This window comes from Neoarius graeffei, chromosome 17 (assembly GCF_027579695.1).
Source record: "Neoarius graeffei isolate fNeoGra1 chromosome 17, fNeoGra1.pri, whole genome shotgun sequence".
NCBI classification, from domain to species: domain Eukaryota; kingdom Metazoa; phylum Chordata; class Actinopteri; order Siluriformes; family Ariidae; genus Neoarius; species Neoarius graeffei.
In genome coordinates, this window is record NC_083585.1 from 25,135,428 (window position 1) to 25,148,726 (window position 13,299).

General features: G+C 39.8%; 1 protein-coding gene across 1 annotated transcript in view; it reads right to left on the reverse strand.

Annotated features, from left to right (window-relative positions):
- Positions 1 to 329: 329 nt before the first annotated feature.
- The window catches only part of LOC132864644 (alpha-2-macroglobulin-like), a 64,961-nt gene continuing 51,991 nt past the window's right edge, over positions 330 to 13,299 (reverse strand). The window contains exons 20-34 of the mRNA XM_060898057.1: positions 11,067 to 11,188; positions 10,928 to 10,979; positions 10,727 to 10,810; positions 6,474 to 6,650; positions 6,297 to 6,372; positions 6,004 to 6,160; positions 5,827 to 5,901; positions 3,927 to 4,089; positions 2,000 to 2,190; positions 1,667 to 1,882; positions 1,287 to 1,408; positions 902 to 983; positions 718 to 786; positions 455 to 560; positions 330 to 370 (exon numbers count right to left, since the gene is read on the reverse strand). Coding sequence (XP_060754040.1) covers positions 330 to 370; positions 455 to 560; positions 718 to 786; positions 902 to 983; positions 1,287 to 1,408; positions 1,667 to 1,882; positions 2,000 to 2,190; positions 3,927 to 4,089; positions 5,827 to 5,901; positions 6,004 to 6,160; positions 6,297 to 6,372; positions 6,474 to 6,650; positions 10,727 to 10,810; positions 10,928 to 10,979; positions 11,067 to 11,188 — 1,733 coding nt within the window. The remainder of the gene's footprint in view (positions 371 to 454; positions 561 to 717; positions 787 to 901; positions 984 to 1,286; positions 1,409 to 1,666; positions 1,883 to 1,999; positions 2,191 to 3,926; positions 4,090 to 5,826; positions 5,902 to 6,003; positions 6,161 to 6,296; positions 6,373 to 6,473; positions 6,651 to 10,726; positions 10,811 to 10,927; positions 10,980 to 11,066; positions 11,189 to 13,299) is intronic.

Here is a 13,299-nt window from a genome sequence, read left to right on the forward strand (position 1 = left end):
CAAGCTTAATGGTTTTCCTAAATGACCCACAATCTGCCTGACTACCAATATCTGCTGATGGTGCCAATAGGACTTCGCTCATTTTTCCTTCATCTCTACCTAAAGAGATGATTTCAGATCTTCAATTTTCATGGTAATACTGCCATCAACCCGACCATATTTGTCATCTTACAGCCTGCTAACCAGCTGAGCTGAATCTCTTCATATTATAGCTGTACGATCACACTGTGAACATCTTCAACACAACAGTAACATATACGGCTTTTAAAGAGCATTTTTATTTCAACAAAAACAAAATCTTTGTCATTCTGCATCTTCAATCCAAATTTCTACACACACGGGGAGGTGTACTCCACCTCTGAATAGTCACCTGTATGAAAAATGCTCAAAATCAGTAAATGAAAAAATACAATTACAGTAACGGCTTAAATAATGCAACCTAGGGCAATCTTACTTGTTTGGTAGTAATCATAAACTTTGATCACCGCTGGCTTGAGATTCTTGACAGGAAGCACCTGTTTAGTGTGTAGCTTATAGTTGATAGGAATATTCTTTGGGAGCTGTTAGAGATACACCAATCATATTGTAAAAACACATCATATCTGTTTTATGTGTAATAAATAAAGCATACATATTTCTTGGAGTGGATATACAGCACAGCTGTGTAATATGCAGTAGATAATGATGCAATATTCTTAAACCATGTTATTCCCTTACCTCACTGATATATGTGATAATATGGTCATTTTTAGAATCAACCCGTTCCACAAAAATGGTATTTTTCAGCTAAGAAAACAATGGAATAATTATTCTCCCGCTATCATATCAATAACAAGACATTTGCATCTGTTTATTGAGACATGCATATTACAGAAATTTTATAAACACTACTACTGCTTACTTCACCAGGATCTGCTGTGAACCCTGATAAGAGTTTTATGTCCACTATGATCATGTTAGTGCTGCTAAATGACCCAGTATATCTGAAATTAAAAAAAAAAAAAGTTTTTCAACAACTTCAGGAGTATCAAGAGCAATAAGGATAGTCAATAAAGTAATAATTATTGTCAGTGCAAGGTAAAGTGTCATAAGATGATATGCAGTCATTAATCATTATATTTAATGGTTTTACATATAAAGCAGGCTTTTAATGTACCAGTATATGCGAAATATTTACAGAAATTTACTGTAAACCTTTTAAAATAATGACTAAATGACTGTATTTCCTAATACTCTGAAGACATTGTTTACCAGTTCTCATTTTAGGACAGTGATTTCATTCTTACCCAACAGTGAACTTGATGGACAAAGTTTGTCCAAATGATTTTGTGCAGTTTCCTTCAGTCTTCGCTGTGATGCTCAGTGTACTGGATTCTTTAGGTACGGGGACATTGTAGAAAAGTGCTATCTGCAAGCAGGGGTTTAAAAAACAAGTTAAACCACGAAGGAATCAATAAACAGATAAACAACAATAAACAAAAATCAAGCAATTAAAAAAAACATTCAGTAATTTATTTAGACTTGCATGAAAAGTAATTTTTGGGGAAACTGGGTAGTCAGTACTTATACAATCCCTTGCAGATTCACAGGACTGCATTTTACTCTGAATAGAATAGATTCATTTTGACACAAGGTTTGTTAGATAGGAACAGTTAGATGCACTGACCTGTACTGACACACAGGTTGAGCCCTTCACATCAATGCTGTATTTTCCAGGAACATTCTGCAATGATCTTTCTTGGTACAGTAACTTGTTGTTCTGGTTCACATCAAAGTTGTGACTGTCTCCATCTGCTGACTTTACAGTTACTGTACTAGAGCCATCTGAGCTGAATACTTTAGAGGAGTACAGCGCCAGAGCTTGGAGGGCCACAACTGTGTCCTATTTGAAAAAAAATAAAGCCCTTTAAATAATGCTGCAAAAGTTAAACATTGATTTATCATTATCCTGACTAAATGCAGGACAAGCTAAAGGGAACAATGCAATTTAATTGAGTACCTGGGTGGAGGAAAAGCCTCCATAAGGATTTTGCTGTTTCACCAGCCAGCTGACTATCCTATTAGCATAACCCAAATCAGCAGCAGTGAGCTGACCTTCAGTGAGAACAGCTAGAAGAACGTAGGAGCTGATTTCCACTGACAATGCGCCGGAGTCATCCGATGCTGACTGAGACCAATGAAGACGACCATCTTAAATAAGGGAGACAAGATATTGTAAGCATAACCTCAGATATCAGCCATCATTGCTTTCTCCCAGTGCTAGCTAGCAAAAATTAGCCACCTATAAAGCATGCTACTATTTACCTCACAGACACACAGAGACCTGCAGAGAGAACAGAGATCACAAGAGAAAGAAAGCTTTTCCTTTTAACGTAAATTTGTTTCGACTGCCTTGTTAGCCTGATGTTAGCTGGCTTATTCTCTCATACTGGCTCTGTATTGGCTTCTGATTATGGACATTTAAAAGTAACACTATAATCCGATGGTGGTTTACCTAGCATAAAGTAGTTTTGGAATGAATTGCCCTGTGTATTTGGTTAGCTTAAATATAGAGTTAAATTTGAGTTTGCAGTCACTTCATTAACTTGTTATAAAAAAAAATGATACAGGAAAATGCTTTCATGGCTCAAATCTCATGACTGATATTATAGAATATGTTTGCTAGAATTATGCTCAAGTAGAGTTGAGTGCTACAAAGTATTGTTTGGGTTTATGTCTAGGGATATAGCTTAGGATGCTGCCTCAAGGAAGTCTTTAATAATTGATTTAAAATTTATATTAATCTTTTCATTCATGAACATTCACTGTCAGAAACAGGGGTACAGTTAGAGTCCATTTCTGTCCCCCAAGGTACAATCTACACCAATATACCGCATGGGACTCATTATTGGACTTCAAGGTAACTATGTGTACCTTTATAGGGTCAAAAAAGTACATATGTGTTCCCAATCAGGATATAAATAGTACAAATAAGTACCTTAGAGGGTACTACCCCAGTGACAAGCTGTTGTACCCCTAAAGGTACAATGATGGACTTTGTTTTCTGAGAGTGTTTTGGAGAGCGAGAATGCTAACTCTGTGGCTATGTCCAGAAAGCTCCTTTTGTCCAATGAGGAACTGCCAGCCAAGCCAGAGTCACCATGAAGCACATCTGATTTAGCCTTTATCTAACAGGCAATGGGAAAAGGCTCTAAACAGACCATAGCTCACCTCAAAATGGTGACAGCCTATGTTGGTTTGGATACAGAGGCGCAGCTCATAGAGCTAAATGAACTGTTTCATGCAAAGGTTTTTGCAACATTGCAGTGTAAGGACCCCATTAAGAGTGTGAAAGCAGGTGTTAATTTGACAGCAGCATCACACTCACATGTAATGTAGGGTGTTTTAAGTAACATGACTGGTGATGAACAAGTTAACCTGGGCCCCATACTGGTTGTTGGTACTTGCATTGCCTCTTTGGTCCACAAAGATACATGCTGCCCCAGCACTGAGTGCAGGTCCTCAGATGGTATTTTGCTAAAGGCTTTTAAGATTGCTATGTGTATTGCACACACAGGCTACATGCTGGCATTTCTGTTGCTAGTATTAAATGGATTGTTCCAATCTTCAGCATTTGACTTCTCTGGAATAGATCAAATTATTTCAAGAATTATGTGGATCCAGCTGATCTCAGTAACTTCATCAGTTATATTTAGGCATCCTATTTAGCATCCAGAATGTGGCACAGTAATGCCTACATTATAAAATGTTCCTCCATGAGTAGCTTGCAATTGCATTTTTTCCCCCATTTCCAATGATCACATTCAGCAGTCGAAGAATAAGAAGACTTTGTCACATGCACACTCAAGCACAGTGAATGTAGAAATGTAGTTTGTTGCACTTGTTACAAATATAAATGTGACAATTTTTTTCTAATAATTCAGTACCTCCTGAAATGGCAACACTATCAAGCTGTTTTAGTAGCTGCTCCCGAATTTTATTCTCTCCAGCCAGACTGAAAGTGTAGGCCAACAGTGCAGTGGTGTAGGTGTTTGTCAGGTTACCAGTAGAAGACTTGAGGCACAACAGTCCATTATTTACAACAGGATCCTGCAATCCAAATGTACATTATCATGTAGAAGAAAAACAATAATTTCAAAGGTTTACTTAAATGTATCCATAAAAACGACTGGTATAAATGTTTAATTTAACCACAATTTAAGACTTCTTCTTCTTCTGGCTGCTCCTGATTAGGGGTTGCCACAGCGGATCTTTCGTCTCCATTGCTCCCTGTCTTCCGCATCTCTACCACACCTGCCACTTTCATGTCCTCTCTCACCACATCCATGTATCTCCTCTTTGGCCTTCCTTGTTTTCATGTGCCTGGCAGCTCCATCCTCAACATTCTCCTTCCAACATGCTCTGCATCTCTTCTCAGGATGTGCCCATACTATCTCAGTCTCCTCTCCCTTAGCTTAATTCCCAAGCTCTCCACATGTGCTGTCCCTCTGATGTGCTTGTTCCTTATCCTGTCCAACCTTGTCACTCCCATCGCAAATCTTGACATCCTCAACTTCGCCACCTCCAACTTTGCCTCCTATTTAACATCCTCTTTTAGTTTCCACCACTTAATCTTCGGCTCCATTATTTCACGCTTCCTCTTTTTCACTTTCAGGCTCATCCTGCGCACGACCACTCGATGTTGTCTAGCTACACTCTCCCCTGCCATCACTTTACAGTCTCCAATCTCCTTCAGGTTACCCGTTCTGCAGAGTATGTAGTCCATCTGTGTAGATCTTCCTCCACTCTTAAACGTCAACCTGTGCTGCTCTTTCTTCTTGAAGTATGTATTGACTATTGCCAAATTCATCCTCTTTGAAAAATCAACCACCATTTGCCCTTCCACATTTCTCTCTCTTACACCATATCTGCCCATCACATCCTCATCTCCTCTGTTTCCCTTGCCAATATGTCTCTTGAAATCTGCTCCTATCAGCATGTACTCCTCCCTCGGTATACTTTCTACCACTTCATCCATCTTTACCCAGAAAGGCTCTTTCTCTTCATTCTCACATCCAACCTGTGGGGCATATGCACACACAACATTGATTACCACTCCTTGAATCTCCAACTTCATGCCTATCACTCTGACACCCTCTTTACATCGATCACACTGTTGACCAACTCTCCCCTCAAAACAATACCAACACCGTTTCTCTTTCCATTGACTCCATAATAAAACAACTTGCATCCACCTCCAATGTTCTTGGCCTTGCTTCCCTTCCACCTCATCTCCTGCACACACAAAATGTCCAACTTTCTTCTTTCCATCATACCTGTTAACTCTCTCGCTTTGCCAGTCAATGTTCCCACATTCAGTGTTCCTACCCTCAAGTCTAAGCTCCTTCCCTTCCATCTTTCACGCTCTCTCCTAACACGCCTCCCCCCTCTCTTTCTCCTTCTCTGTTTTGGTGCAACAGTAGCATACTTTTCACCGGGACCCTGTTGACCAACAGTACCGGAGGTGGCTATTGTTAACCCAGGCCCCGATGGATCCGATATGATATTTCTCTTTTCAATCCGCATGTTAGATTTGGCACAGTTTTACGCCCGATGCCCTTCCTGACGCAACCTTCTCCAATTTATTCGAGCTTGGGACCAGCACCAAGAGTATGCTTATGCACCCCCAGTGGCTGGATTAACCACAATGTAAGACAACTTTTTAAAATCAGTATGCTCCTGGTTGAATTAACCAGTGTGATTGTGATTTAGATTCGATACATTTTACCAAGTTTATATGGATTTTGAATGCAGTGAAAAGAACATTTAATGGTATCATCCTCTTACCTGGACAGTATTACCCAATTCAAGCAATGATGCAGTGATGTAGGCAGTAATAGTCACATCATCATTTATACCACCCTATAATGCATTCAAATAATATGCATGAAATGTAAAAAGAAAATCAACAAATAAAATGAGAAATGAATTTTATAGTATGGACTGCCCTAGTAGCATACATACCTTCATTCTGTTATTGAAGAGACGCCCTTGGCGTATAAAACAGCCATCTGATCTCTGCTTACTTAAAAGCCATTGCTTTGCACTATTAATGCTTTCTGGATCAATAAAGATGTAACGTTGTGCTTTGCCAAATGTCCTCAAAACAAAAGCAGTTAACCTGGTGATGGAGATTTTTTGTAATTGCGTTTACATTCCAGAATTATATAAAAATTCACAATCACTAGCACATAATTATTAAAACACATTTCAGTTTATCATCAGGTAAGTGGTGGTTTGTTTGAAGAAATTCTTACCACGTGTTCCCCTCTCCCCTGCCAAATGTACTGTATGCACCACTCAAATGTTTATAGTTAAGTTGCCTCTGGTATCCTGTGTAAAGTCAAATGATCTTATTCTTCTTAGTTCAGTAAAAGTATGATCTGAATGATAAAGACTGTAAAGATTTAAAAGTAAAAAATAACCTCACGAACCACTCTTAAGGAAGCCAGTAGCCCTCTCACGGATAGCTGTGGTGAGCTGCTCAGTGTTCTCTAGATACTGAAGAATGTAGATATTGGGAGCAAGGAGAGCAATGTTTTGTTCTCCACAGCCATATGGCATCTGAAGCAACCCATCCAGATTTTTTAATGAACGCCCAAGTATGTCTCCTACAAAAGAACACAATAATATTCTTTACGTGTTCAGGTAAAAATGTTGGAACTGACAAAAACACACAGTTGTTTTGAATGGCTAACATCCAACTCTGTCATCCAAACCCACACATTTCTTTCGCTAATCATCCATCCATTATCTGTAGCCACTTATCCTGTTCTACTGGGTCGCAGGCAAGCTGGAGCCTATCCCAGCTGACTATGGGTGAGAGGCAGGGTACACCCTGGACAAGTCGCCAGGTTATCGCAGGGCTGACACAGAGACAAACAACCATTCACACCTACAGTCAATTTAGAGCCACCAATTAGCCTAACCTGCATGTCTTTGGACTGTGGGGGAAACCAGAGCAAACTCATACAGACACGGGGAGAACATGCAAACTCCACACAGAAAGGCCCTCACCGTCCCCTGGGCTTGAACCCAGGACCTTCTTGCTGTGAGGTGACAGTGCTAACCACTACACCACCATGCTGCCTTTAACTCATCTCATCTCATTATCTCTAGCCACTTTATCCTGTTCTACAGGGTCGCAGGCAAGTTGGAGCCTATCCCAGCTGACTACGGGCGAAAGGCGGGGTACACCCTGGACAAGTCGCCAGGTCATCACAGGGCTGACACATAGACACAGACAACCATTCACACTCACACCTACGGTCAATTTAGAGTCACCAGTTAACCTAGCCTGCATGTCTTTGGGCTGTGGGGGAAACCGGAGCACCCGGAGGAAACCCACGCGGACACGGGGAGAACATGCAAACTCCACACAGAAAGGCCCTCGCCGGCTACAGGGCTCAAACCCGGACCTTCTTGTTGTGAGGCGACAGCGCTAACCACTACACCACCGTGCTGCCTTTAGCTAATCAGAGCAAAGTTATTTTAAAATTTAAGAAGAAAGAAGAAATTTAAAGGCACAGCTGCAAAATCAGCCTGTCTTCTACAGAGTTTCCATACGATGATAAAACATAAAAAAAACAACAACAACAACCTCCAAGGCATATTTTCAACTAAAAAAACCCCTCACAAATGTTTTCAAAAGCATCTCAGGAAATACTATAAAATAATTGAAAAGGGGTATAATAAGTCTCCTTTAAGAACCAGTTAATACCAAAGGCCTTACAAGAGGCCATACAATACGGGTAAGGAAAGTGATTTATATCCTGGAATGTCATTTGGAGTAAAGGAAGAAACTGCATATGTTGGTATCTGGAAAGCCCACAAATAAATGTGCTGGTCAGGTGTCCACAAACATTTGGCCATACAGCTATAATTTGGCTGTACTGTGGAAATAGAGAAACCTCAGTTGATGGCATTGCAACCTGGTCCCAAATCAGATGGACTGAAGAGTCCAAGAAAACCTTCAAGATTTCCAGACAGATGCAACTGATATAAGCATTAGCTGTCCTATCCTTACTACTCAAAAAAGATTGAACTTAGCACCCTGTGATGGAAATCTGCAATAAGTTGCTTTCCAATGGAAATAATTATGCAACAATTGAGAAAAATGTTTTGCTATTTAATAGGCAATAGACAAACTCAATATACCTATATTATACACTGTATATTACCTGTTAGGAATGGAATTCACCAATGGCACCTACACTCACCGGCCACTTTATTAGATACACCCATACACCTGCTGTTTTATGCAGTTATCAGCCAATCCCTTGACAGCAGCACAATGCATCAAATCATGCAGATACAAATAAAGAGCTTCATTTAATGTTCACTTCAAACATCAGGATGGGAAAAATTTTGATCTCTGTGACTTTCACTGTGGCATGGATGTTGGTGCCAGATGGGCTTGTTTGAGTATTTCAGAAACTGCTGATCTCCTGGGGTTTTCAAACAAAACAGTCTCCAGAATTTACACAGAATGGTGCGGAAAAAAAAAAAAACCACGAGTGAGTGACAGTTCTGTGGGTGGAAACACCTTGTTAGGAATTTTTAGAGGAAAATGGCCAGATTGGTTTGAGCTGGCAGGAAGGATATCACAACTCATAGCAACTCTTTACAATCATGGTGAGCAGAAAAGCATCTCAGCATGCAACAGCAGAAGACCACATTGGGTTCCACTCTTGCCAGCCCAAAACAGAAAGCTTAGAATCAAGAACTAATTCTTATTAAAGTGGCTCATGAGTGTATCATGCTCCTTTAAAATAGTTGGTTCAGAATAAGTACAAAAATTGTTAGGGTAAATTGCTGCTTTCATTAATTGGAGGACTTTTGGTTTACAGAGGAGCATGAAGCCTCCAGCACCATGCCAACCTCTCTACAGCAGATGCAGGTTTTTGAATACCATGCTGTGAAAAAGGTATTAACTTCAAGGAGATACGCAGAACCTTTATTTTTAAATACATTTCTGAGTGGATAGTATCTCCATCCTTGACTCTTGTATGCTGCATAAATGGGAATAAAAAAATATTTTTGAGAGTTAAAATCGACTGCAAAGTTGGCATTCGAGCTGCCCCGCTGAGCCAGCCAGCACTGAGTGCGTGACGTCACAGCGGTAACCGGTTTTAAGGCTGAGGCCTTTGACAGCTATTGACCAAAGTCACATAAATAAAAATTTATGGTGAAAGTAAGAAATACTGTTACCGACTTGCTCAACTAAGACTAATTTAACTTCATTGATTGTGGGTTGACTCTCATTAAAACAGGATAGGCATTATAACTTATTCAACATACATGTACATGCATGCATTTTCACTGATAAAATATAAAAGGCTAATTAAATAATCAGATAAACTGAGATAATCACATTCTGAAGCAAATTAAGTAATCTTATACCGGTAACTTAAACACACAATACAAGTTACATGTATTAATCTAAATGCAGGTAAACAACGAGTGTTGTTTTGTATTCAAATGAGAGTCAGCGCTTACCCATCTGTGTTCTCACTTCTTGAAGGCCAATCTTGTGGCCGATTGTTTTGAAACAATCTGACTTTCAGTTGTTCATTCAGTTCTCTGTTCATTCGCTTCTTCCACATAAGGGCGAGATATTGCTACTGAGGCAAGCATATCCAGCGGAGAAATCAGACGGCTGCTCCATTCATTCTCCATTTTTTCCATACTGAGTACTCCGCCATTACTGCTCGGCTCAGGTAATTACTAAAACCCGGGACGTCACCAGTTTTAGCAACAACCGCACGGAGGTCACTGACCGAGCAATGTCACATCCTGGTTGTTTTAACAACAACCTTTGGCTCACACTCTGGGAGAACTGGTGTAACTGAACTTACTTTCCTTTTCTTGTAGTTTTCTTTTCCTTTAATTGTTGGTACTGCATCCTCTTTCAATACAGGCTTATAGCCAACGCTTCTCAACAGATCAGAGGTCTTGTACAAGTCTTCAGTAAAATGTGCAGAGCAGAGGAAAGGCCACTTCATAGGCACCCAATGTGCCCGTGAACTTCTCGCAAAACATGTCCAAATCTTTGCAGTTTGAACATTCTTGGGCCATGAATGCAATGTAAATCTACCTTCTGTCATGTTGCTGCACCTGCCAGCAACACATCTATGTGACATAGCGATAAATTAGCTCAAAATGGAAGCTCGAAGTTGCAGTCAGCTCTGTGTTTTAGTATAGCCAAAATGGCGATGAGACCGATAGCCTTCCTGCGGTGACGTCACAGATGTGAAGGTCATTCACTCAGACCACTACCTATATGAATCATTTTAATCGTAAAAATTACTAAATTAGATTTATTATTAACGCTTAAAACTATTCCTGTGCCATTCTTGAGGTCTCAAGGCATTTATAAGCAAAAAGTGAGGCCATGGTTCTGCATATCTCCTTTAATTACAGTGCATGAATAGCTCAGTGTACAGAGGTGAATCACATTGCACTAAAAGGCATAAACCATCGGTGCGCACTATTGGCTCTTCTTATCATAAAGTGTTGTGTTTTACTTGTATTCATTCGCATAAGACATGTAGGATGCTATAAGACAAACATTAGTTTTGTTCTCTGTCTTTTTTATTCAGATAAAAATATTTTTTATTTGCATTATATACACACACATCATAAAAATGTACTTTATATTTACAATGTTCTTCTATCAAGCCCTTACCAATTACTGAAACAGAAGCTCGTGCTGATCCCTCTATTACATCTTGAGGAAGAATCAGCTCCGGCTCCTCTGAAACACTGTTGCCTGTGAATAAGATGAAAGGCAGCTTCATTGTTATTGAGCAGTAAAATATTGTGTGCATCAGTTTTAAATCAACCAGACTGGATAAGATAAGAACATGAAAATATTTGCAAGCCTGACCCTGTGGACATAATAACCAGCTCTGGCTCTTCACCTTCTCAGTTCCTTCAGCCTAAAGGGGATATAGTATTATTAGATCATAGCCTAATAAAGAACAGGTTTGCAGATTTAAGGTTATGCTTATTTTTAAGACACTGACCTGTACAATCAGACTCCGTGTAACTGTGTCAATACGGCCTCTCTCTGGGACACTCACGATTTCATTGTCACACACAGTCTGGGATTGTTCTGCCTCTGCACTCACTGTCACATTCAAGACTCCTGTGATGTAAGAACAGGTGTCAAAAGAAGGTAATTATAATTAAGAAAAATTACCATTACAGCATACAGGTGATCACAGGCCCTGTTTCCATGTTGTGTGGAAAAAAATAAGATTGTCACTGTCAGAGGTGGGTAGCGTAGCCAAAAATTGTACTCAAGTAAGAGTATTGTTACTTTAGAATAATATTACTCAAGTAAAAGTAAAAAGTAGTCGTCCAATTAATTACTTGAGTAAGAGTAAAAAGTACTAAGTGAAAAAAACTACTCAAGTACTAACTGCTGAGTATCTTTTGTTTATTGATCAGGATGTCATAACAGGCAGAGATTTCATATATATTTCACACATATAAACTGTGTGTGTGTAGTTCTGTGTATTAACAATAACAACAAGAAGCTCAAGGCAGTCTGCACATAAACCATAACACTGTGTGCGCGCGCACGTTCACTCCATGAAGTGACTGTTCAGCTTTAACGGCAGCTGGCTCTCAATTTTGCACTGTGAAGCTGTGACCTTTTAGCTGTGAACAGGTGAAAACAATAATAAATTAAATATTAATTAATTAAATCTTTACAAAGTAACATAACAAAACAATGGGTAGAGGTTACAAAGAAAAAGAAGAAAAAGGCAGTCTGCACATAAACCATAACACTGTGTGTGTGCGCGTGCATGTTCACTCCGTGAAGTGACTGTTCAGCTTTAACAGCAGCTGAACATCACACGTAATATCTCCTCGTACGAAAAAGACTGGCATTAATCCTGTAAGATGCGTTCAACGATGTTAATCCTTTCATCTCCCAAAAAGTTGTTTACTGGCTCCATCTCGCAGAGGAGTTAGTAAGTGGAAGTAACAAGCAAAAAGGTTGCTAACTAGCTGCCAGTGCCCAGCTTGGCTGGGTGGTGGTGGGGATTGCTAGCAAGCGGTCAAGCTAATGCCCTTCCTTTTGTGAACAAGCACTTGTAGACAAATAATAAAACAAATCTCACAGAAATAAAAACACCTAAAGTCTTCACAAATCTCTCTAATCCACAACAAATACAGTAGCTCGAAAAATGGAGATTTCACAAATGATACGTTACGCGTTTTGTTACTGTATTTAGTAAGTTTTCACCAGTCTTCCATTCCCAGTTTTTGACCAGAGCCGTGTACAACTGTAACGCTATTGAGGAGCTGACATTAGGCGAGCAACCTTATTTTCATGAGCATTTTTTGGTTTCACATCAATAAAAAGTGATTGTTAGGAAGATTTTTTGTAGTTTTATTTCTTGGTTCTCTGGTGTGTGTGTGTGTGTGTGTGTGTGTGTGTGTGTGTGTGTGTGTGTGTGTTATCTTGCCATCTGAGGCCGCAGTGCATCAATACATTTCCACAAAACAATGTATTTTACAGTTATTTATGATGTTACAACAGGGCTAACGTCCGCCTACGAAGACAGCCAAAAGCACATAGCCTACTTACCGCAATGTGTTTCCTCAAATTCGACATTGAGTTTTTATAAGCTGAAACATCCACTGGTTTGGGGAGACACATGTGACACCGCATAACATAACTATTATTTTTTGTTGCTTGGAGAGTGAACATGGTTTGCATGTGTGGCCAGGGGTGTGCCTCTTCGGCTTGATAAGAAATGCTGGCCGCTGTCTCTGCCATTTTCCTCCTGCTTCCGTGCTCTTTTGCACCTAGACTGCTCTTGCCACGGGAATTTTGTGTGCGGGCGCCCGCGGCGGCTTGGCACGGATCAATAAAAATAAAAGTAGCGAGTAACGAGCAGAATATAGCCCAATGTAACAGAGTAAAAGTACCGCTTCTTCTTCACAAATATACTCAAGTAAAAGTAAAAAGTATGCTGCATTAAAACTACTCTTACAAGTACAATTCATCCAAAAAGTTACTCAAGTAAATGTAACGGAGTAAATGTAGCGCGTTACTACCCACCTCTGGTCACTGTATATTAGAAAGTAAATTTTGGTAAGCCAATGAATGTTTGTCTCCCCCTCTTAGAAATTGTTAGAACTTTCATGATGTTTGCATTTTAACCAATACAAGTTTTGCACACTGTTACAGTATGGCTACAGGCTGAAATATTGCTCGTGTGCCGTTTAAATTATGGGCAT